Source organism: Sylvia atricapilla, chromosome 24 (genome assembly GCF_009819655.1).
Source record: "Sylvia atricapilla isolate bSylAtr1 chromosome 24, bSylAtr1.pri, whole genome shotgun sequence".
NCBI lineage: Eukaryota > Metazoa > Chordata > Aves > Passeriformes > Sylviidae > Sylvia > Sylvia atricapilla.
In genome coordinates, this window is record NC_089163.1 from 2,662,425 (window position 1) to 2,687,140 (window position 24,716).

The 24,716-nt window shown below is 62.4% G+C and overlaps 2 protein-coding genes across 3 annotated transcripts; both read right to left on the bottom strand.

Moving 5' to 3' along the window:
- Nucleotides 1-4,819: 4,819 nt before the first annotated feature.
- On the bottom strand, nt 4,820-5,791 carry SMIM12 (small integral membrane protein 12). The gene is made up of 2 exons (XM_066335404.1): nt 5,290-5,791; nt 4,820-5,152 (listed from the first exon to the last, which is right to left on the bottom strand). Exon 1 carries the CDS (start codon nt 5,724-5,726, stop codon nt 5,448-5,450), a length of 279 nt encoding a protein of 92 aa, XP_066191501.1. The 5' UTR covers nt 5,727-5,791; the 3' UTR covers nt 4,820-5,152; nt 5,290-5,447.
- Nucleotides 5,792-7,453: 1,662 nt separating this feature from the next.
- DLGAP3 (DLG associated protein 3) lies at nt 7,454-18,752 on the bottom strand. Of its 2 annotated transcripts, none has more exons than XM_066335153.1 (11): nt 18,380-18,752; nt 14,635-15,724; nt 13,502-13,704; nt 12,915-12,981; nt 12,572-12,806; nt 11,757-12,097; nt 11,563-11,648; nt 10,453-10,877; nt 10,121-10,212; nt 9,786-9,929; nt 7,454-9,430 (listed from the first exon to the last, which is right to left on the bottom strand). In XM_066335153.1, exons 2-11 carry the CDS (start codon nt 15,667-15,669, stop codon nt 9,212-9,214), a joined length of 2,847 nt encoding a protein of 948 aa, XP_066191250.1. In that variant the 5' UTR covers nt 15,670-15,724; nt 18,380-18,752; the 3' UTR covers nt 7,454-9,211. The 2 variants fall into 2 exon arrangements, with proteins under 2 accessions (XP_066191250.1, XP_066191249.1); XM_066335152.1 differs by having other exon boundaries at nt 12,915-13,029.
- Nucleotides 18,753-24,716: the final 5,964 nt, after the last annotated feature.

Below are 24,716 nucleotides of genomic sequence, written 5' to 3' on the forward strand. Positions count from 1 at the left end.
AAATGAAATATGGGTGATATGGGGCAGTATCGCTGCCATTGGCCACGGGAGGAAATGAGGAGGGAGGCACCCAGCTGAGCTGCCCTTGGGCTGGCGGCCGAGCCCACCCTTGGCTTCCTCCCTGCTGGGAACAAGGCAGGGTGAAACCCCCTGGGGTGGGGGTCTGGGCACTCCACCAGCTCCCGGCTCTTCCCTGTGCCCTCCTGCAGGGTGCTGGGGGTAGCTCTGCTGTGGAAGGACCCTGCCCTGCTCCCACTGTCCCTAGAAGGACCCTGCCCTGCTCCCACTGTCCCTGGAAGGACCCTGCCCTGCTCCCACTGTTGTCCAGTTGGGACATCCCAGACCACCCCAGCACAACGGGGGTCACATCCCTGTGCTCCCCAGGTATCAGCAGAGCCCTGCAGCTCCGGGGGCAGCAGCCCAGTGTGCAGGGCCAGGAGGAAATGCCCGAGTGAAAGGGAACGGAGCAGCCGCACCATGTTTACCCACCGCAGTGTCCCCGGGTTACCTCCCCTCTCCTGGACTCTTATTTTTGTTGGCGCCGGGGGAGCATCACGCTTTTCCGAGCGACCCTGCAAGGTGGAAAACAAGACGGCCCGAGACCCCCCCTCCTCTTGCCTGGATACAGTGCCCAGGCGCTGCACAAACACAGCTCCGTGTCCCACCATTGTTCCCGTGTTGTGACAAAGTGGCTCGGGGCAGCCGCGGTGACCCCACGCCGCCGGGACTCGGTGCCAACAACAACAGCGAGGGGCTTACCTGCGGGTCAGGCTGGGGAGGGGGCAGCAGAAGGGTTGGGGTTGGCAGCAGCCCCCCAGAAAGGTGGGCGGGCAGCCCTTAGGCAAATAAAAGTTTGGAGCTGATAAGAGCCCAGGCTGGACCGGCGGAGCCCTTTGGCACAGCCCCGGGGACAGATAGTGGCTGGACGGGCTTTTCTCACACCTCCACAATCCCTCCTGAGTAAACAGGTCCCTCTGGTCGCTTGTGGGAACGGCACTCACTGCCCCAACACCTGGCCCTGGACGATGATGCTGAGCCCCATGTTGGCACAGGCAGCCTGGGGGCTGCAGCGAGGGGCTCCCGGGGGCTCTGGCACCCCCAGAGTTAAGAAACATTTTGAGGCAGTTCACCCAGACCTGGAGGGACCACACACACTCCCCAGAAGCCCGGTTCCTGCTGGGGGTGTTGGTCTAGCAGCAGTCATAGTCCCCAGGAGTCCTGGGGCTCCTTTGCAAGGAGGTTTCTGCCCTCCTCCCAGTCAGGACCAGTCCGTGCTGGGTGGCCTGTCAGCTCAGTTCTGCCATGGCCTGGGACAGAGCTGTCCTGTCTGAAAGGCTCTGCCTGAAGTGCTGGCCAAGCATCAAGGAATTTATTTTTAAGCTTTGCCAGCATACAGCAAACAGCAAGTGTCTAAATCTGACCCACTCAGGAAGAGGCGAGGTGGGAGCAGAATCACAGCTGAGGGGGAAGAAGGGCAGGAAGGTGCCAGGCAGGGCCACAGCGTGGCCACACTCGCCCACAGGGCCCTGTCAATGCCCAGGTGTGTCAGGGGGAGCAGGAGCAGTCAGGAGCATCCTCCCAGACCAGGCACAGAGCCCTGACCTCAGTACTCTGTGCCCATTATTGGGGCAACCCCAAACCAGGAAAAATCCTGCCCTTTCCAGCCGCTGCCAATGGCGCACAGCAAAAGAAAAGCAAACCCCACGGAGCTCCCTCCCCGGGGTTATATTTAGCCCTCCACTAGGGTCCCTCCGTGCTTGGGCATGACAGACAATGCAGCCCTGTGAAAACGGCAGGAGAGAGGAAATAGCTGCATCCTGATATTGTCGCTCACCCCCGGCCATTTCCTTATGTGGAGGCACCAGGACTGTGGTGCCCAGCACCCTGTGCCCACCCTGGCACGGGTCCTAACCCTGCCAGCAGCTCAGGGCATGATGCAACACCGGGCACACAGAAGCTGCTGCCTGCACAGCCAGGGATTTTTTGTGGCATGGGGAGATCAGTGTGGCCTAAAAACAAGGGCCCACAGTTGTTCTGGAGTGCTGGGGATAGGGAATCAGCCCTGAGCTGTACCTGCAGAAGAGCCAGTGCTGAATGGGAAGGGAATATGTTCCACTGTAGCTGTGCCCAGGTATGGCTTGAGGGACGTGACTTGGTGTAGAGCAGAGCTGCTCCTCTCCCACGGCACTTCAGGGCTTTTGCTGGCCATGGAAGGAGCCACCAGGCACAGCACGGAGGGAGCCATAGCAGGAAGTGAGACGTGGAGGCTGGGAAAGATTTGGCTGCTCTCAAGCAAAGGGCAAAACCAGAGCATGGGAAAAGCCTCAGCTGGGAGGGAGCAGAAGTCTCCAGGGGCTGAGGGGAACACGCTGAGGGGATGTTCTATTTGCTCTCCTGTGTAGCCAGGGTGAGCACCCGCTGTGTCCCTGGGGGACACCGTGCTGTGGGAAGGTCTGGGTGTCCTGGGATCACCCCACTGTGGGCAGGTCAGGGTGTCCTGGCATCACTGCACTGCAGCAGGATGGGACACCAGAGGGTGAGTCCCTGCAGGCCCCTGCTCCCCCCTCCAGCTCCTCTCCTCCCAAAGCCTCACCCCAGGCCTTGCAGGAAGGGCCCAGATGGCCTTGGTCCATCCCCGTGCCAGCAGTCACCTCATCCCCAGCCCTGCACAGCTGGAGCATCCCTGCTGTGATCTAACCGGACATCCACAGCAGCCATCCAGGTGTGCCGGATGGCCAGGGGAACCTCACTGTCCCCCCACACAGCAGCTGTCCCTGTCCCCTGAGCCACCCCAGTGAGCTGGGGCACAGCTGCCTCCCGGCATCCTGCCTGCGGAAACCACCACCTGCTCCTCTCAGGAGCCGTTCACGATGGATCCCGGGAGCAAAGCAGGACCTGGGCAGGACAGAGGGTCCATTGGGAAGCTGCAGCTGCCCTCGGGCCGTGCCCAGAGCACTGCAGTCAGCCTGAACCCCCCCATGAGCGTGGGCTACAGCCTGAGCTGGGACCGGGAGTACTTGTGGCTGCTGGATTCAACCCCTGATCCATGGCAGGGTGCAGTCACAGCCAGCCCTGGGTGCAAGGACATCCCTGGAGCTGGACAAGCCTTGGAGGATGCTCTCACACTCAACACTAGCCTCCTGGCCAGGCGTGGGACTCCTTGCCTGGGGACAGGCTTCCACAGCAGCGCCCAGCTGTGCCATGCTGGGAACAGCTGGATCACAAACCCCCTGCACCAGACCGAGCATTTGCACGTGAGTGGCTCGGCAGGGCAGAGTTTTACCAGAATGGTTTATTCAGCAAAGCTTCCTCTCGTTCTTCGTGGTGGCCGCTCGCCCTAGCCCTGAGAGCTCCTTGCTCCTATTCTTGTCCCGCCGGCACTTCCCAAGCGGCACATTGTTGGGATTCAATGGGAGGAAGGGTGGGTTTACAGCACTGAAGGCTTAGGAGAAAGGCGACGGCTCTGGGAAGCGGCTTCACCCCCGTCCCAGCGCCTGCGGGAATCCAGAGCCCTGCAGCAATGCCGGCGGATGGACGGGAGTCCCCAGACACAGGGAAAACAGCTGGAAGCGCCACAGGCAGGGGATGGGAGCAGGACAGGGGCTGTCAGGCAGGCGCCATCAATGCCCAAGCCGTCACCATCACGGCTCAGTCCTTGCATCACTCCGGTGCTGGAGCAGCCTCCCCGACCGACGCTGGGCAGGAAACGGGGCAGTGAGGCCCCCCCAAAGCCCGATTGTGCCCGGCCGGCCCTGGGAACGAGGGGATCAATGGGCTGGAAACAGCCGGGGGAGCCGCTCCGGCGCGGGGTGAACAAAGGCATTTCAGAGACAGCTTCCGAGCTGGTCCCAGCTGGGAGAAGGAACGGGACCATTCCCATCCCAGCACACAATAGGGAACAGCCATCACCCCACAGCCTGGCTGGGAAAGCAGGGACAAAGGGGAAGGAGCCACTTCAGGGGACAGCGCCAGGCTGCCAGGGGGACAATGTGGTGGGCGCTGTGAGCCCCACTGCAGGAAGTGGCAGTGGGACAGGGCTGGGACAGGCTCTAAATCACAGCCAGCCTCCTCCTGCACCTTCTCCCGAGGCCCTCGCAGCAAAGGTCAGAGTGTTCCCGGCGGTGCGGGCCATGAGCCCAGCTGAGGGCAGCAGTCCAGCGCAGGACAGCAGCTCGGGAGGCAAACAGAGCCGGGAGCACGGCAGTAAAGCTGTCAGCGGGGCAGGAATGGCCCTGGCCGGGGCGCAGGACAGCACGGTGTGAATGCTGACTGGCTGCTGACCTCGGCACTCACACCGGCCACGGCAGATTTATCGTCCCCGGGAGGGGAAGGCAGAGCCGGGGCCTTGCTCAGGCACCACGGGAAAAAACAAGCCGGGAGGCAGCGATAACCCCGGCCCTGGCCCTGCTCTGGCTGGGGTTTGTCCGTGCTGTGCCAGCAATGCCTGAGCCTGGAGGGGACAGTGGCCACTGGACCCCCGTGCTGGCTGCCAGCCTGCTCAGCACCCCAGTGGGACCCCCGTCCCCTGGGCCCCCACCCTCTGTTGTCACAGCCCTTCTCCTCGAGATAAAGAGGTCAAAGGGAAGCAGATGACGCAGCTGGGGGAGCTGAGAGGGAGGCACAGCCACAGCACCGGCTGGGAATTTGGTGCCTCCTACTCCTTCCTGCTCACCACCCTGCTGCCAGGCCGGGAGCTCAGTGCCCGGCATGGGGCAGCAATGGCATTTGTGCCACTGCAGGGGTCACTTCTTGAACATGCAGGGAGCAGGGATATGGTCTGAGACAGGCTGTGCTGATGCAGAAGACACAGAGGCCCAAGGACTGACAGAAGTTTATTGTGCAGAGGGCAGGGATGTCCCCATTCCCAACACACTGCCACACTCAGAGCACCACAACAGAGCAGGACCAGGACTTTCACCTCCCCCTGTCACCGTTCCTGGGAGGGATGATGCAGGGACAGGGGGCTCCAGAATGCTCCATGGCTGCTGGAATAACATTGTGGCATGGGGCTGTATTGGGGTTCATCAACAGCCACTGGGGGATCTGGAAGCAGGGCAGCAGTTCTTCCTTGTCACTGGCTGTCAGCCTGACCCCATCCCGTGGCACTCAGGTCCAAACTGCTTCTACCTTCACACCACGGGAGAAATCAAACCTGAGGAGACACAGATGGAAGCAGGCCGAGAGCGTTTGGTGGTGCAGGAGCCAGGCCTGGCGAGAGCCGAGCGGTTTCAGACTCGCTCCATCTCCACGCACGGCTCCCTGCCCGCTCTGCCACCGAGCTCTGGGTACCTTGAGCAAATCCACGGGGTGTGCAAACCTGACCCTCCGGAGGGCCCGGGAGGGTGAGGAGCAGCAGGTGCAGGAGGAAGGCTGGTGGAAGCAGTGCACTGTCCGGGGAGTCCCCAGCAGCCGCTCCAGGGCACCTCCTTTGCCCAAAGCACCCTTTGTTAACTCTTTTCGGGGCGGTTCCTGTTGAGCACGGCCCGAGGGGCGAACTCCAGCTTGTCCTTCAGGCTCACCACCTTGGTCACGTCCTCGCCCACGATCTCCTGCAGCTTGCGGTCCTCCCGCTGCTCCGAGATGCTCTTCTCCTCCTGGGCCGTGGGCGGGGGGTCTCCGCGCAGGAACCACTCCAGCTGGGAGCCCACCAGCCCCACCACGAAGGCCACCGGGAAGGTGACGTACGGGGCCTTGGAGCGCACGGCCGCCCACAGCACGGACCACATGCCTGCCGGGGGCGGGAGGCGGCGGTCACCGGCCGGGCCCGCTCGCACCGGGGCCTCGGCGCCGGCCGCACAAAGGGGACCCGCTCGGGTCCGCAGGGCCCCCCGCCCGGCCCCGGCCCGGCCCGGCCCTGCTCACCCGGGCCCGGCCCTGCTCACCCGGGCCCGGCCCTGCTCACCCGGGCCCGGCCCTGCTCACCCGGGCCGGCCCCGCCCCTTCCGGTCACGGCCAGCAGCGCCCGGCGGGGCGGCGCTGCCCCCTGGCGGACAGCGCGGGAACTGCAGCGCTGGAGGAGCGACACCGCCTGGGACACCGGGGACACTGGGGACACTGGGGACACTGGGGATAGTCATGGGGGACACGGGGGGACACTGGGGGACACGAGGGAGACACGGGGGGACACTGGGGATAGTCATGGGGGGACACTGGGGACACGGGGGGACACGGGGGGCACCAGGGACACTGGGGACACTGGGGGACACGGGGGATAGTCATGGGGGGACACGAGGGGACACGGGAAGACACGGGGGGACACGGGGGGACACTGGGGACACTGGGGATAGTCATGGGGGACACGGGGGGACACTGGGGACACTGGGGGACACAGGGGATAGTCATGGGGGGACACTGGGGACACGGGGGGACACGGGGGGACACAGGGGATAGTCATGGGGGACACGGGGGGACCCGGGGGGACACTGGGGGACACTGGGGGACACTGGGGGTAGTCATGGGGGACACGAGGGGACACGGGGGCACACGGGGGACACGGGAGGTAGTCATGGGGGACACGAGGGGACACGGGGGGACACGGCGGATCACGGGGGGACACGGCGGGGACAAGGCGGGACACAGTGGGGGAACACTGGAGGGACACCGAGGGGGAGGCATGGGGGATACGGGGGGACACGGGGGGGACACGGGGGACACCGAGGGGGAATCATGGAGGGACACTGGTGGGGCAGAAGATTGGGGCATACGGAGGGGCATGAGGAGGAGTCATGGAGTACACGTGGGGGGACACTGAGGGGGAGTCTTGGGGTGACATGGGGCGACGGGGGGGGGAACACGAAGGGAGGCACGGAGGGGACACAAGGGGGAGTCATCAGGGGATACGGGGGGCATACACAGGGGAGGACACGGGGGAGGACAAGGGGGGAACACGGAGGGGAGTCATGCGGGGGACAAGGGGGTGTCACGGGGGGAACCACGCGGGAGAAGCCGGGGGAGGTCACAGAGTGACACCCACAGTGCTGTTATGGAGAGGTGTCATAGGGGAGCCACCCACAGGGCGAGACCCCCGGCGAGAGTCCTGGGGTGTCACCCACCGGGAGACACAGAGGGACAATCACGGGAGTCCCAGGGGAGAGCCCAGGGAGAGACACACACGAGTCACTTGGCAGGGAGAGCCACGGGGAGACGTCAGGCGGGAGTCACGAGGAGTGTCACAGAGAGACACCCACGGGGGTGTCACAGGGGGTGACGTGGTGGGAGGCTCACGTGGGGAGTCACAGGGGGAGTCACGGGGAGAGATCCACAGAGTGACACCCACGGGGACAGACTCAGAGGCAGCGACCCCACTGGAAGAGACCCATGGGGGGATCTCCAGGGGGAGATCCACGAGGAGGTTCCAAAATCCCCTCTCCCACCCCACGGTCACCAATTTCCCACGCCACAGACATGCATTTCCCACCCCACGGGACACAAAAAGATGGGAGACAGGTGAAAGGCGAGCCCGGTGCCGGCCATGTCCCCGCAGGGAAGTGGCCGCTGGCCCGGAGTAACCAAAGTCATCTTTATTAATTGCGGCGGTTCGTTACAATAAAAAGGGAGCCACGTGTCACGGTCACTGCACGGCGCTGGCCGGGGCGGGGGCCGGGGGCCCTTCCCAGGCACATCCCTAAATCCGAGGTGCAGGGGGACTGGGGTGGGGAAGGGCTTTGGGTGGCTGAGTGGGTGCTGCCGTCACGGAGGTGTTTAGCACCGACGGACCCCCCAGGAGCGAGGGACCCCAGCGAGGCGTCCCCCAGCTGCCTCTGATCCCACCGCCCTGCCTGAGGGCCTGGGCGAGGTTTGGCCCCAGATTTGGGGAGCTACCTGGCACCCACTGGCCCTGCCCTGGGGGGTGGCTGGTGATGCTGCGTGGGGCTGCTGGCGTGGCAGTGAGGGGCTGGGGATGGGATCTTCCCCTCTCTGCCACCAAAAGGGACACTGAGGGGGACAGGATGCTTGGAGAACGGGGTTAAGGACAGAGATGAGGCAGATGCAGCCTCCTGCCCCATCACGCTGCTGTGCCCTGGGGGGGCCTCTCCCACCCTGTTCCCGGCTCTGTGCACAGTGATGGGGGAGCTGGGAACAGCCACATCCCAGGTGTCCCTTGGCCCTGAGAAGCATCAGGTACGTGACAGCCCTGTCCTGGGGTGTCCCATTCCACAGGGCTCCGGGAGCTCAGGGGGAAGGGGTGACCCCCTGAGGAGGTCTCTAGCTCCACACTCAAGGGGCAGCTGCTGGCCATGTCCACACTCCCGTCCCACCCACTGGTGCCAAGCCCAGGTGTGGTCCTTGTCGCTGCAGGTGGGGACAGACTCACTGGGGAAGCATCTCCCACCTGCAGCAAGGCACGGGGGGACAATTGCCTGCCCCCGGCTAGTGCCACATTGCAGAGGTGCTCCTGGACTCCAGGCTGGCAGGAGGGAAGGTCGGACAGATGAGGGATGGACAGAGGAGAGGGAGGGCTGAGCGAGAAGGGGAGAAGCGCGTGGCGATGCTCCGTACGAGGGAAGCGGGGCGGCTCGCCGTGACCGGGGGCTTCTGCTGCTCTGGTCCGTCCCACCAGGCAGGACACAGCGCTGGTCACGTGTAGTTTCTGGTTTATTCCTTGGGTTATATTTATATATGTATATAAGGGAGGGAGCCCTGGGTCCCCACGGCACCTGAGCCGCAGGCGGAGGGAGCAGCGAGGGGACCACTTTGTCCCCACCACGTCCCAAAGCCTCGTGCCGGCAGGGCAGGGCTGGGGCTGGGGCTGGGCAGGGGCTGGGGGCCCGTCCCCACCACACACCGGGGGATTGCACTGAGTACAGAGAGGCGGGGGGCCTGCCTGCAGCCCCCTCCCCTCCAGCCCGGCGGGGCCGGCTGCTGAAGTGTCACCTCTCCTTGGGTTGGGATGCAGGGGCGGGTGTGCAGAAGGGCTGGGGAGTGGGAAGGGGACAGAAAGCTGGGACACAGCCCCAGGGAGGGCAGAGGGAGGGAGAGCCCCGGACCCCAGGAGAGGCTGGCAGGGGCATGCGGGCGGGGGAGGGGGGCAATGGGACGGGACAGAACCGGGCTTTGCGTTCACCCGCCGTCGGATCCACGAAAGGGCTAAGATAGAAAAGAGAGAAGCTGTGAGTGGGGCCAAGAGCTGCCCCAGGGTGTCCCCGCGGCCCCCCATCACAGTGAGCTACGGCCGCGCCGTCCAGTCCGGGTAGAAAAGCGGAGGCTGCGGTCACAGCCGGGTCTGCGCCTCGGGGATGTAGATCTCGATGCTGTCCGCGCTCTCAGTGGCCGAGCTCTGGCGGAAGGAGGCGGCTCGCTTGGCTGCCAGGAGCCGCTTGCGGGCCTCCTGCCGCTGCCGGTCCACCGAGTCCAGGGAGCGCTCCTTCACCGGGTGCACCTTGGAGCGCGGCGGCTTCTTTGGTATCGGGGGAGGCACCTTCTTCTCCTCCTGCACAGACAACAGGGGCTTCAGGCTGGGACCTCCCGGGAACGGGCATCCCAGAGGGCTCAGCTGCTGCTGTGGGTGCTAAAGCCAAAGCTCCACAGACCCTCCCACAGGTTGCAAGGCAGGGCTGCACATCCCTTTATCCGTGCCAGGACCCTGCCCAGCCCTTTGCTGGGATAGGTCAGTGGGGGAACAGCCCTTCTCTAGCCTCACTTCTTCCCAGCTCTGTTTTTCAAGGGTTTGCTAAAAGCAGTCACCAGTGAGAGCCCAGCAGTGGTTTGGGTGCAGATGTGCTTGGGGATGAGGAGGGAGGGAGAGGTGACAGGTACAAGTGCTAGTGGCAGAGCCTTGCCCGTACCTTGGGCTCCATGATCTTCCACCCATTGGCCTTGAGCTGCTGGAGCTCCCCAAACTTCATGCTGACATCCTCAATGGAGAGCTGCAGGAGGTCCCAGAAGCCAGCCAGGTCTTGGAAGGTGGGCACAGGGAATGCGTTGGGATCCTGTGGAGACAGAGGGACAGAATGTCCATCAGTGTGACATCAGCTCTGCTGGCCATGGGGCCATCCCACCCCGCTGGGCTGGGGGCTCTGTGTCCAGCTCTCCTCCACGGTGGCCCATAATCACTGGCTGAGAGTATGAGACACCCTCTTGCCCACCACAGCCGGCCCCCGGCAGTGCTGCCCACGCTCACCATGTTCTGCTGGCAGAGGCGGTAGAACTGCTGCACCTTCTGGGACATGAGGAGCTGGGCACTGCCCACCGCGCTCCGGATCTTCTCCAGGACTGGGGGGGAGAGCAGACAGTCACGAGCAGCTCAGAGCCCTCCAACACACCGTGTCTCTTCTCTCCTTCACATCCCTCTAGCCCCAGAGGGTTTCCTGGTGTTTCTTGCCCTCACCCAACCTCTTTAGCCTTGGCAGGGAAGATGCTCCGAGGTGGGAGCACTGCAGGACAATGACTGTGCCCCCCAGCACTGCAGGATCCCCAGCCCCTCTCTTTGCTGCGACACCCCACCCAACTCACTCTCCTCGGGCAGGTCATAGTCCTCCGCCTCCCTCTCCATCTGCTGGCACCAGCCCTCCATCTTCTCCACCTCTGCCTGCAGCAGTTTGATGAACCACTCCCCGTCGCGGTGGCACGGGGAGGCGCGGCCGGAGTCAGGGAGGCTGCGGGAGCCCCTCTCGATCCAGGCGTCCCGCCGGGGCACCTCCACCGTGTCGTACTGCAGCTGGTAATCCTCGCGGTACGCCCACTGGCCCTGCGTGTGCACCGTCTTGTACACGGCGTACTGCCGGCCCGACTCGGGCTCTGAGGAGTGCCGCTGGAAGGGCCGCCCGAACTGCAGGGCTTTGTCCTCGGTGGCCACGGCCAGCCCGGTGAAGCCCTCGAGCTCCAGGTCCGCCTGCACTCCCGCTGTCACGCTGTTGGAGCGCTTGAAGCGCGCTCGCCTGCGGAGACAGGGAGAGCGTGGGGACCCTCGAGGCCAGCAGGGATTATCCTGTCCCCTCCGCCACCCACCGCCAGGGAGAGGATGAAGGATGCCCACAGGTAGGATGGGGCTGGGAATGCCGGGGTGGATCCTGGAGCAGTCAGGGCCGCAGGGACAACCCTGAGCAGCTGCGATCTGCCGGTCCCTCATCTCCTCTGCTCTCTGCCTGTTTCCATGGCTACCAGCACTGGACTGAGGATGGAGAGGAGCGTGCACCAGGCTGCATGGGCACAATGCCGGAGCTCCCCTCCCGCAGGCCATGCAGGTTCTGGCACACCTGGCATTCCCATCGCAGCCAAAATGTCATGGTTAGCTGCAGAAATGCCCAAAGGTTCGCCTGCACCTGGCGTGGGCTCAAAGCTAAGGGCTGAGCCAAGCAGAGGAGACCCAGCGCAGGGCAGGAATAGGGCAGCCCCTTCCCTAGGCAGCAGCAAGGACAAAGGAAAGGCCAAATCCTGCCCCAGGTGGGGGCAGCCAGCCTGGGATGGGGATGGTGCTGAGCTCTGGGGTTTCAGCCAGAGGGGAGAGGGAAAAGATGCTGTGGGATAGTAGTGGCAGTGTGCAGAGCTCAGGAAGCCCCTGGGAATCCAATGCCTCAGTGCAGTGAGTGTGGCAGGTCTCAGCCCAGTCCAGCCATGTGGTACCTTTTGTCCTCCTCCACCTGCACCCCGATGGAGTGGAACTCCCTCTGGCTCCGGCTCTCCGTATCCGAGTCAGAGACGGCCTCAACCTGCCAAGGGGCAGAGGGAGAGCGCTGGAGGGCAGCCCCAAAATGCAGCGTGGTGCCTCAGCATGGCCCACACCACCCGGGCAGCCCGCAGGGAGGAGCGGAGCCCACCTGGACGCCGATGGAGGGACGCCACTTCCGCTGCCGAGCCAAGCTCCGCAGCTCCTCCCGGCCTGGGATGGCCTTGATGATGAGTGTGGAGGGCTTGGGAGCGGCACGGGGCTGGACTGGCGGCAGGTCGAGGGCCACGGCCGTCACCTTGGAGCTCTCCAGGCTCTCGGCAGAGTTGCAGCGGGCCGCGGCATCTTTGGACCAGGCGGGGCTGCGGGCGACCTCGCTGGGCAGGTAGCTCTCGTGGGTGGACTCGGTGCTGCTCTGCGCCGTGACGGAGATGAGAGGTTTGGCTTTGGTTCCTGGAGGGATGGGAGGTGGAGCTTTTCTGTAACTGAAGGCTGTTGTGGGAGAGGCGCAGGATGAAAAGGCACGTGAAAACACAGACACTTGCTCATTTCCCGCCGCGAACAGGGGCCCAGGGGAATGCTGCCCATCTCCTCCCACAGCACAGGGATCGTGACCCCACAGGGTTTGCCCCTAAGCTGGGTTAGAGTTCAGAGGGGCTGTTTGACCAGTTTTGGGGACTGGAAAACACCCCACACCTTCCACATTGCTGCTGCACCCATCAAGGGGCAGAGATGAGGACAGAAGTGGAGGGAAGGAGGGGATGACAAATGTGTGCTGGGGACACAGAGAAGCCCCCTGACTGGAACTGGGCGATGAGCAGGACACTCACACCCTGTCCTGGGCACTATAGGGGTCAAGGGCCAGGAGGAGGACAGGAGCAGCCCTTGGCAGGCGCCCAGGTGAGCAGGCAGGGAGATGTGGGGTTCCCTCACGCGACCAAGCCCTCACCACCCCCCAGGACTCACAAGTGCTGGGCTTCAGGATGCTGCTGGTGATGGGCGGCCCAGGAGGGGCCGACATGGAGAACAGTGAGAGACAGTCGTCGTCCTGGGAGCAGCCTGCCTGGATGGCCCGCAGGTAGCTGTGGCTCCGCATGCGGAAGCAGCCGGGCAGGTCCAGTGCCTCCACGGCCTGTGACTCCACCTCGCCGAAAACCGACTCACAGACAGCCTCAAACTGGTGGTTGAGCTCGTCGTTGATCTAGGGAGAGCGGCGGGTGAGGCTGAGCCAGGGCAAGGGATGCTCAGAGCGACATCCACCACATCCCTGCCCCAGCCTGCCCTGTGACACCTGTGCTGCGGGACGTACCTGGCCGGTGGTGAAGGAACGCCCGTAGCTCTGTCCCCGCGGGAGCATTCGTGGTGGCGTGCAGCAGCTGGGACAGTTACAGATATATGAATCAGAATAGTGCCTACTTGCAAACCTAATGAGAGACAGTGGGAATAGAAGGGATCGCACCAAAAGCAACACATTCCAGCAGAGCATTCGGAAACGCAGCCGCAGCAATCCTCCCGCTGGCCACTGCTGCTGTCCTCATCCCTCACTGCCCCCAAAACTGTCACCCACTGGGACTGGAGCACGTCTCAGTCATCCCCCTTTGAACACGCCTCTTCTCCCCAGGGTCTGCATGTGGCTGTAGCAGCCCAGCATAGCCATGTCCCCTCCAGTGCCCTGACACAGAGCAGGGACAGGGCTCAGTGCCGCTGCACTGGGGAGCGCAGCTGTGAGCGGGGACAGTGCTGTGAGCGGGGACAGTGCTGTGAGCGGGGACAGTGCTGTGAGTGGGGACAATGCCGTGAGCAGGGACAAGCCACTTGTCCTCGCAGGGAGCCCTGGCCCATGGCCCCACTGCTGCCTGCAGAGCTCGGACGGGGCCTGGAGGCAACAGCTCTTACTTGGTCCTGGCCTGGTCGGCGCTGGAGGAGCGGCGGTAGCTGTCTCGCCGCGTGGCCGCCCTGGGCAACACTTTGGAGCTGATGTCCGAGTCGGCGCTGTCCTCGTCGCCCATGGCCTTGATGTAGCTGCCGCTGCGCATCCTCCGGCACGGGATCTCCCCGTCCTTGCCCGCCGGGTACCCGCTCCACTCGTCCTGCGGCACCTGCAGCGGGAGGCAAGCGTGGGAGGATGTGGTGGCCAGGATCCCACAGGTGGGATGCAGAGCCGAGCCATGTGCCAGCCCAAGCCCAGACTAAATCCAGCACATGTGCCTGGCTCCTCTGTCCTCCCCACACACCCCCGAGCTGCAGGGACAAACCCTGGGGGCTCTGACCCCTTTGGAAAGCCCCAAAATCCAGGAGAGCAGATCCCTCCTAACAGCCACAGCTCCTCATTCCCACAAGGCGGGGCGGCGCAGCAGCTCCCACCTCACGGCCCCCCTGGCAGGAGCGTCTGGGCCAAATCCCACCCATGCCAGAGCAGCACCCGCCTGACGTATCGGGCACCAGTCCCATCACGTGCTGCTGACGCCAGCACCACAGGGTCCTTATAGGGCAGTGGCAGGGGGACGGTGTCCCCTGGGGCCCACAGCCAGGGCAGTGGGGCCAGCACCCTGCCCCAATGCCCCCGCTGGCAGCAGAGATGGGCCCCAGCCAGCCCCACTTCTGGCCAGCACGGCATTGCTGCTCCCTGTCTCCTTCCCCCAGGAAAGGGAGAGAAGAGTTAATTAGCTTTTAATTGGAAGGGGGGTGACCTAGAAGGGAGCCTGGTGATGAGGCAGGCAGTGGCACCCAGCCAGGCACACAGGCAGGATAAAAGCAGTGAGAAGGGAGCAGGCACGGGGCTGCTGGTGGCTCTGAGCTGACAGAGCTGGTCTGACCCCAAATCCAGCACAGGGCAGGAGGCAGCAGATGGGCTTCGAGGGGACAGCAGGGACCAGCACAGGACCGTGGGAATGGGACACAGGCTCTGTGGACATGGAGCAGGGCTGGAGCATCCCTGCAGCACCACAGGCTGCTGGATGGAGGGTCCCAGCCCTGGCTCACCCCACAGCACAGTCAGCCCAGTCCCCTCACTCTGTCCAGCCCCTCACCTGCAGGTACTGGTACGCTCGGTCTTTGGCCTTTGCTTCCTGAAGCATCAAGGTCTTCTCGGTGCCGCCGGCGCTGGGATAGGCTTCACGGGCCTGGCTGACGGTCATGGTGTGCCAGGCACTCCTCTTGAGCGTCTGGCCGTCCAGAGACATGGACATGCCGGCACAGGCCAGGCATTTTCCTTCCCCGCCGCCCTTTAGACTCTTCAAGGTCAAGTCTCTGAAGGCACTTTCGGGAGCGTCCACGCAGTACTGGGTGCCCTGGTCGGCAGCGTGCCGGCCGGACACCATGTAGCTGCTGTCGCTGTCCAGGTTGTCGTCGGAGCTCCACCAGCCCAACATCTTGGACCGGTGCCGGGAGTCCACCTTACGGTCCTTGCTCTTGCTGCGCTTGCCGTGGCGGGACTGGTGGTGGTGGTGGTGATGGTGGTGGTGGTGATGGTGGTGGTAGCCGTCCCCGCGGCCGTCCATCTTGGCGCCGTTGTAGTCCCGCTTGGCCGGCGCCTCCAGGGAGTGGGACTTGGCGAAGAGCTTCTGGACGGAGTGGACGAGGTGGCGGATGCGGCTGGGGCTCTCGCTGCGGGGCTCGGCGCCGCCGGCCCGGGGGTACTGCAGCGTGTGGAAGCCGTCGTGGTGCAGCGGCAGCTGCTTCTCGAACTGGTCCAGCAGCGTGGGGGGCAGGCGGTTGATCTTGCTGGAGGGGTGGGCGGTCGCCATGCATTCGTCGCAGGAGTCGTAGGGCTGCTGCTGCTGCGCGTGATGCATCCTCGGGAAGGTGCTGCTGCTGGCGCTGGCCGAGGGCGGCTCGCTCAGGGGCCCGCCCGGGCACTCGCTGGCCGCGCCGGGGCTCCGCGCAGGGCAGTAGGGATGCTCCAGGGAACACGGCTCGCTGGGGCTGAGCAGGTACGGCGGCCGGCCCTCGGGGCAGTGCGGGATGTAGTCGGCGGGATGCTGGCAGTCCTCAGGGATGCAGCGGCAGCGGTGGCCGGAGGAGGGCTGTATCTGGCTACGCTCCCCATGGTAGCCCTTCATCATTTCAGCACCCGCCCCATAGCCTCGGCATTTTGCAGGGTTGCCCCTGCGGGCTCATCTGTGGAGACAGGGACAGGCACAGTGTCAAGATCCCCTCTGCACCCCGGAACACAATCTGATCTACATTACCAGCAGAACATTGGGGCTATCTCACAGGAACCCAGCTGAGAAGGCTGGGGAGCTTCCACAGGGCAAGATTCAGCCCTGGGCGAAGCCCTGTGAAACACCACAATCCTGGCTTTCCACGTGGTGACAGGAGCAGTGCCCGGGCCGGGCACCTGAGGTTACCCCCAGCTTAGGTGCTCGGAGGGGGCAGTGGGAAGGAGAAGGTGCTTCCAGCAGCAATGGAGGCAGCAGGGCCTGCAGACAGCGAGGCAGGACACGCTGCCATCAGCAGATCCTTGTTTTCTTCTCCAGCACCAAATATTATGAAGTGTTTCTCCATTAGAAAGCGGCTCTGGCTGAGCTTTTCAGCCGTTGCGATTCACAGCGCCGCTAATGAGCTGCTGCAGGGCGCAGGGGGGGCCACACTGTGATGTCTCCATCCAGCCCCACACGGAGGTGTGGATGGAGACCCACCATCCAGGCCTCTCCTGCCCTGCAAACCCTCTGGATGGGGAGCCAGGAGCAGGAGTGGCTGTGCTGTGTGAGGGGCAGCCCCAGGCCAAAGCAAGAGGATGGATGGCTGAGCCTGTGCCAGCTGACAGAGCCGCCTGTACCCGTGGAGGTTTGTGTGCCTTACAGTCCCTCAAAGGCTCCGTCTTTGGTTTGACTGTAAATGAGGAAATTACTTATTCTCCAGAGTATCTCGGCTAATTAACAGGCATCATTAACACTCTTGTTGTGGTATTTGGGCAGGGTGCTGCGGGCAGCACATCTCCCAGACTGGCTGTAGGGAAAGGTGACCGTGGGATGTTCCCTGTGGCACGTGGGGATTCGACCACGGAGGCTGGACACGAGGGACACTGGGAGGATCAGAGCTGTGTGGGAGAGGGCTGTGCTCCCGAGCAGCCCTGGAGGAGAGAAAGGCTGGGGGTCCTCAAGGGGTCTGGGGGTGGGCAGTGATGGCCTTTTGGCTCTGAGCAGCACACAGGGTCATGGGAACACACCTGCCCTAAACCACCACCACCTTCCTTCCCAGCTTTGAGGCTGGATTGCTCCATCCTGCACTGCTCCCCATCCGCAGATCCCTCTCCTGCTCTAACAAGGCTCCCTAATTGCTGAACGGAAGGTGCAGCTGGTACAGAAGATGCCTCTCCCCTCCCCAGAGAGATGCTGCGAGGAGCAGGAGCAGCAGCGTGGGATGGAGCTGCCTCCCTGCCCTGGGATCGAGCAGCAGGATGGAAGGACGGACAGACAGACAGGCTCCCAGCCCGACTCTGCCTCCGCGGGCTGAGCTATCATCTCCTGCTCGGGGAGGGAAGCTCTCAGCTGATCCAAATATTGCTGCCGCGGCGGCAAGAAGGAGTCAAAATATCTGCGGAGCCCGTCAGCACGAGCCCGCCGGGCTTTTGTGCTCGGCAGGTGCAGGAATTCAACAAAGCCGGAGCCGCAGGCGAGGCAGCGCCGCCGCTCCCCCGCACCTGTGGAGCGCTGGCGGCGGGTGGGGACATCCCGCTCATGGGAGGATCCGCGTCCCGGCTCACCAAGGTGACACAGGTGTCTAAGCCCTGCCCAGGGACCGGCCAGGCTCCCTTGAGGGATGGAGAAGGGGTCGGGAATGAGCCTGTGGGGTTCAGCACAGGCGGCGCAGCTCAGGGTCCCCATTCCCGTGTGCCAGCAGCAATGGCCATGTGCCATTGGGAGAGGCCACTGTGCCACTCCTCTCCCCTGTCGGCAGTGTGGGCAGGCTGGCACATGGGACTGGGGCAGCTGGCCAGAGCATGGCTCACGGGCAGATGGCCGAGAGCTGGAGCTGTGTCCCTCCAAAAAGGCCAATCCACTGAGCAGCCCTCAGGATGGAGGGATTTGTGCCACCAAAGCACAGATTTAAGTCAGGGGGGAAAAACCCAGCCCAGCTGAGTTTTGTGCCATTTAACACCAGGGTAATTACCACCAGTGGGAACCTACCGCCCACACAATTATGTGCTAGGATAAACTGGAAGAGCATAATTACCATTACAAATAACTCACTCCTCGCCTTTATTGCATCCAGCGCCTGGAGAAACTCTCACCAGTGGCTCCCCACCACCACCTCCCTCTGATGTCTCTCCCCAATGTGAGGGTCAGCACAGGGAGGAGAGGGGTCGTAGGGTCTGGTGCTCCAGGCCATCCTGGAATTCAGCCTCCTGCTTAATTTCCCATAGGAGCACTTGGCAGAGGCAGTTCCGCTTCCCAGCAGCTGCCCCATGAGATCCCTGCCTTGGAGGCAGCACCGTGCCGAGGCCCAGGGCTACAGGGATTCAGGGCAGACCCACCATGGGCCTGAGCTTCCCTGGGACCCTACAGCACCCAGGATCCTCCCATCTTTCCTCCAGCTCCAGAACACCAGAGGGGAGGTGAGAGGAAGTCAAAACCCCACCACAATGTCTGGGTCTGGCAAACCGCCCTGAGACAGGGCAAGACCAGGATTTCCAACACTTCCAGGTCTAACCCCAAGATCTGGGGTTGATGGCTCTGCACTCAGGGTGTCCTGGCCCTCTGCCCTTCCCCAGCAGTCCCACCATGGGCAGCCCGTGCTGGGGTGCCAGTGAAGCCTCTTGGTGGCACTCACCGCCCGGCGTTCAGGGGGATGCTGTCCTCATGGCCCTGCCAGCAGCAGCTCCTCCACGCTGGGAATCCCTGTGGCAGCAGGCTCTGGAGGAGGAACAGGATGGGGATGAAGCCAGAGCAAGGGTGTTCATCCCCAAAACCAGCCTGAGCCACCTCGCTGTGTATTTTTTATCAGCTCAGCCTTCCATCCTCCCCTGAGGCCACCCCACACCAGCACGGCAACGGGGACAGCTCCGCACGGCCACGGCCACGTGTTTCACCCAGTTTAGCCCCAAAACCATCCCCGGTCCCATCCTGTTATGCAATTCCCTGCCAGCGAGGGCCAGAGCTGGCCCAGCGGCCACCTCGCCTTCGACTTTCATTTGCTCGGGATCCGGCCGCTCACTCCACAAAACCTCCTCCCGCCACCCCTTTGGTGGCTTTCCAGCGCCACCAAAGAGACTTTTTTTTCCCAGCTTCCAACCCGGGAGAGGTGCGAGCTCGGCCCGTTTCTGCTCTGCAAATTAATGTGAGATTCTGCCAGCTTGGGTCCTGCTGGGGACCTTTATGGCTTGGGATGAAAGCGGGAGAGAACAAACACGCAGCGTGAGTGCCCGGCGCCGCGCGCGAGCTGAAACCGGGGAAAAAAATAAAATAAAGTGGTTTTCCCACTTAGGGGCTGAACAAATTTGATCTACGGTTGTCGGAAGAAAATAAATATGGAATACAGCCAGGTCGTTTCCACCGTGCTTTTAATCTATTTACTCTTTCCCCGCTCATTGTAAGGGAGAAGGATTGTGGAAAGCAAACATTTTATTTTATTACTAATTGTTCTGTTATTTTATGAGGCTGAATTAGTGAAATTTACTCAGCCTGGAGGTAAAAAATGAGGGGCTTAGTAAGAGATCACCTAATTTAGCACAGAAAGGGGAAAGGCAAAGGGGAAAGATGAAGAAAGGAGAAGAGAATGGGAATAGGAAAGGAAAAGGAGGGAAAAGAGGAAAAGGAAAGAGAAAAGGGGGAAGGGGAAAAAGGAAAAGGGAAAGAGGAAAACAGTGTGAGCAGGATGCAAAGATCACAGAAAATACATTGGCTGCAATCAGGAAATCAAAACCAATTACTGTTAATAAAAGAAAACAAAGCAACTGCAGGCAGGCACTGCCTGCAGAGGGCTGTGAGGGGCAGGATCCAACTGGGCACAGCTGGAAAAAAGGCATGAGGCAAGATTTTTTAAAAGTCATGAAAGATGAACACAGGCTGAGGAACTGCAAATGTGAGTGGAGCAGGAAGTGTTTACCAAGGCCACTGAAAAGGCCACAGAAGCCAGCACAGCTGGCTGGGACACCGACAGGCCTGGGGGGTTTTGCCACCCCAACAAATCTGGGGGATCCTGGTATCCTGACATAACTGGGGGGCTCTGGCACCCCGAGGCTGGGGGCATCTCCCTTGGCTCAGCCCTGCCTTGACCCATCCCTTCTCTCCAAGCATGGGCACTTCCCAGGCACCAAACCCAAATCCCCGGTGCCCCAGGGTTCCAATCCAGTGTGGCTGCCCCGCTCCACACACCAGGAGGCTGAGGACAGGCCGTTCAACAGGCCGGGCACGTTATTAAGCACATGATTAATTTTGGCACCAGCCCCAGCTGCCTGACAGCTCCTTCTCCAGGGCTGGGAGAGCGAGCGCGAGAGGTGCTGCCTCTGCTGATGCAGCGGTTGGTGGGATGAAAAATCCTGCAATGCAGCACTGCTTCTTAATGAGCCATTTGTCTTTGAGTCTTCTTCACTCATTACCATGCCGGGAGAAGGATGGGAGTTGCCCCACGTCCCCATCTGAGCAATTACTCCTGGAGCAGAGCGAGGAAATACGGCCACGACGCGCCCAGCTGCCAGGGATCCCGGCACGGCCGCCAGCGCTGGGGCTCCCCGCCACAACACCACTGACTCCAGCTGCTGCCACCACGGGGGGAACAGGAACCCCCTCTCTGCACAGCACACACAGCCCAGGACCACCCACCCTGGCCCCAGACCTGATTCTCTGGGGGCAAGAGCCGTGCTGCTGTGCTGGGCGTGCAAAGGAGCTGGACCATCCTGGAGCTGCCAAGGCAAAGCCAGTGGAGAAAGGAGTCTGGAGCTCCATCCCTGCAAAGCCCAAACCGGATCTTGGTGGAAGAGCCACATCTCCAAAAGTTCTTCAGGACGGGGAACAGCCGGGCCTGGCAGCCAGATCCCAGGGAGCTGGCTGAGAAGGAAAGAGGTGGCACAGGGAATGGGCCATGGCAGCATCTCAGTGTAGGTGCAGGCAGAGGAAGGGCTGGCAGGGTGAGAAGCCAGAAGCTCCATGGCACGGGCACCTCCAGCCCCCTCAGCCCCACAGGGATGCTCATCCTGCCCACAGGAGCCAGGGCATGACTGCCAGAAGTGGGACTCCACAGCCAGAGCATCAGGAGCGCAGCCAGCTGAGTTGGGAGATCACCGTGGAGGGACCCCTCAGGCCAGGCAGGGCTCCAGGGACCCCAGCCCATGCCAGCTGGCACAGGGATTGTGGGCACTGAGCCGCACGGATGGGCACCCATCACGGGTGATGCCCACGGACAGCTCCCCTCCCACAGATACACTCAACATCTGCCCACACTGCCTGGGGCCAGAAGGAGCCAGAACGCCGCTCTGATGCCCTCCAGGGCTTGGTGGGAAAGGGGGACATGCAGGTGACACTGGGGAGGCCACAAAGACCCCACAGCCTGGTGTTCACCTGCTGCAAAGGGAAGGGACAGGCAGGGACATCCCCCTGTGCTGCACTCCCCCTGGGGACTCTGCCAACATTCCCACTTCACTCCAGTGGGGACCCAGGCGGGCTGGGGGCTCCAGCATCCCCCAGGAGTTAAATCTGCCTATGCCAGAGGCACTGGGGGCTATAGCAGCCCCATCAGGCCCTGAAGCTGTGCTGGATGAACCCCATTTGCTCATCACCCCCATTTTTCCCTCCCACCCACATGGAGCCACCAGCTAGGCCTTGCTGCCGAGGCTTAAAGAGCCACTTACTCCCCGGCCATGCCATGTAATGACTTAAGCCAAGGATCACTCCAAAGCCTCTTTGGTGAGCTCGGGGCAGCACAGCCTTAGCACTGAGTGTGACAGCAGTGACAACTCTGGCCATCTCCTGCCCATTTCCTCCGAGGCCCTGGGCAGGCTGACTCTTCCATCCCCAGCTTCACTCGCACTGAGCCTCCAGCAGGCTGGCACTGCCATCCCTGCTCTGCCCCTGCCAGGCTGAGCCAGGGCTCTCACCTGTCACCAGCGTTGCTCCTTGTCCTGCTTTCCCCAGCACGCAGCACTCTCCACTCCAACCCCAAATAACACCAATCCCAACTGGTTCCCTCCACCATCCCCTCTCACGGGGCCGCAGGGGCTGGAGTTTCCAGGAACAGAGAGGAGGCAGAGCCCTCGGTCCCTGTGCCAGCAGGAATGCTCCGGGCCATCACGTCCCATTCCCAAGCTGCATCCCCTGGGGCCAGGGCTGGGATGAGCACAGTGAGCCCGAGGCATGGCACAGCCCAGCTCACCAGCAGAGGACCCAAACTGCCGCTTTAATGGATGGGCTTAATTTGCAAAGCTGATGAAAACCTAAATATTTAAATACATAATTCTGCACAATGCTCTTAGCGCGGGGACAGAGCAAGGGGAGGGGGGACATGGCTGGTGAGTGAGGACACAGTAGGCATGGGAGATACTCTGGTGGGACCACCTGGATCACCTGGGCCAAGAGCACCTCCATCATAATTTGGGGACCATGGAGACCCTTGTCCCCAAAGACAGCAGCACCAGCAGAATGGGTGGCATGGGGTGTTCTGCTGTTGGCACTGGAGACTTGCTCCACCACCAGAAGAATCCCAGACAGAAATGTGGGGAAAAGGGAACATTGTCCAAGCCAGGGAGCTGTGAAGGGCAGTGGGACGAGCCCCCATGAAGATTACACCACCGATATTCCTGCTACAACAGCTTAGAGATAAAAGAGATTATCGGGATTTACCAGCAATACAAATTGAATATTTAATTTTAGCTGCAGGGGAGGAATGGGGGCTCATCCCAGGGGTGCACAGAGGTGTGCAGATGGTGGGCCTGGAGAGGTGCTTCCAGCTCTTGGAGGGAAACTGGTGTCAGATTCTCCACAATCCAGAGGAGCATTGTCATGGCAAGGGGACTGGGCATTCTCTGCCTAACCTGCCCCTAATCCCACCAGCCACTCACCAGCTGCCCACTGCACAGCACAGCCTCTGCCAGCACGTGGGAACTCCTGTAGGCCCGTCCTTGGATGAACCACGTGTGTGGGCCCAGCACCAGGGATGTTTTGGGGGTGCTCAGGAGGGATCCTGACCCCACACAGTGCCCCTGGGCCAGCCCTGAGCCAATGCATGGCTGCCTCACTCTGCTCCCCTCTGCCTGACCAGGATATGCCCAACCAGGCTGTGCCTGGGTGAGGATGTCCCTGGATGAGGCCATTTGCCACCCAGGGCATGGACTTCACAGGGAATGGTGCTGGAGGCAGCAGGGAGGGAGACACATCTGAGCATCCTGTGGGATGGGGTGGAGAAACCCCCCAAGGGGACCCTCTACAACACCAGAGCAGGGGCAGAGGACAACAAGAGTCCCCTGCCAGCTGTGAGAATGGGGCTGCTGGCTGCCCCCAGGGCCAGCACAGGGTCCCCACGGTGCCACCAAGCCAGGTGCCCATCCTGGCTCACCACTCCATGGCCGTGCTGGCGCAGGTGCCAGTGCGGGGCGGGCTGGGGGAGGATGGCAGAAGATGAATGAGGGAGTCGGGAGGCTAATGGCATTGTCTGGAAAGTAGGTCGTGTGCTGAGCAAAAAGATATTTATATCAAAGCTCTTTCCCCCGCAGAAGCTCCTGAGCTGGGTACAAGCAGCACCACGAGCCCATGGCCGCTGCTCCGCACCCCCGTGACACCCGTGTGGCACTCTCATGGCACTCCACACCCCCACAGCACCCCCTGACCGACCCCAGGTCCAGCCCTGCCACCCTGAGCACCCCCAGCCCCGGGGCTGCCCTGCTCAGGGGTGACAGTGCCAGAGGTGAAGTCATTCCCACGAAATGGGAGCCACAGCAGCTTTGCCTTTTTCTGACCTGGCTGCAGGCGCTGGGCACAGAATGGCACCAAGTTATTTTTATTTTGATGCGACCTTTGCCAAGATGTGATACTGCCGTGGATGCTCCCCACGTGGGCACAGTCTGCCCAGGATGGCCATGGCAGATCCTGCCCGGCCTGGCCTCTCCCAGCACCCAGCTCTGTCCATGCTTCTCACACCCTGCATCACCCCTGACCTGAGCTTGAGCCAGGTCTCAGCCTTGTTGCAGAGCTCAGTCACTCCTTTCCCACTGGGAGAAGACCTGTGTTCCAGGATCCCTCCCTCACACCACCAGCCTCCCCAGAAAAGCCGGGAAACCATCCCAGAGAGCCCAGATGGAGTCAAGTGTTTTTGCCCCTTCTGGCCGTGCTGCCCCAGCTGTGGACACGACCCAGCCAGTGGCCATGGAGCCATCCAGCCCCTCTCTCCTGTGCTCATCCCCATCCCACACCTGGCAGCCTGCGATCCGGCACGGGAGCAGGTTCATTTCCCATAATAGCTGTGTCGGCTGAATTTACAGCCTCGCTCCGAGTTATTAATAATAATGGCCTCACTCTTAAGTAGGGCTTTTCATCTGCCTCAGAGCCCTTTCCAGAGGACGTCTGCAGCATTATCACCATTTTATTCTCGTTTCAGTGGGCACAAGAGTGAGATGGAGAAGGGGCAGCTGATCTGTCGTGTGGAGCGCACGGTCCCACACGGGGAGCCCGGCCACGAAACCCCCAGGGAGGATGGAATGCCGAGGGCTTGTCGGGATGCAACCACAGCACCGAGGCTCCTGCCAGCCGTGCCGTGGTGATTTACACCGGCAGCGAGCCCGGGCCCTGCCGCACGGATAAATCCACTTCAGGCAGCAATAAACCAGCGTCACCACATCGGTAATCCGCAGCGCTCCCACCGCCGTGAGGAATCCAGGGGCAACGCACATGTGCCGATAAATCCCGGACTTCTCTCAGCAGGGAGGTCCCTGGGGTGGAAATCCCCGCTGGAGCCGTGGCCGGAGGGGTGGGTGCAACCAAGCTCTAAGTGGGAGATGCCAGCAAGGGAGACCCTGGGGATGGATGCAGCACACGGGACTCGGCCATGTGGGACCGGGGACATCCCCAAAACGCCCCCCGCGTGTCCCCCCAGTGATGCCCACCCACCCCAGGCGGCTCTGGTGTCTCCCTGCCGTGCGCAGCAGCGGGGCTCGATGGGCAGATTTATCCCCCTGTAAGAG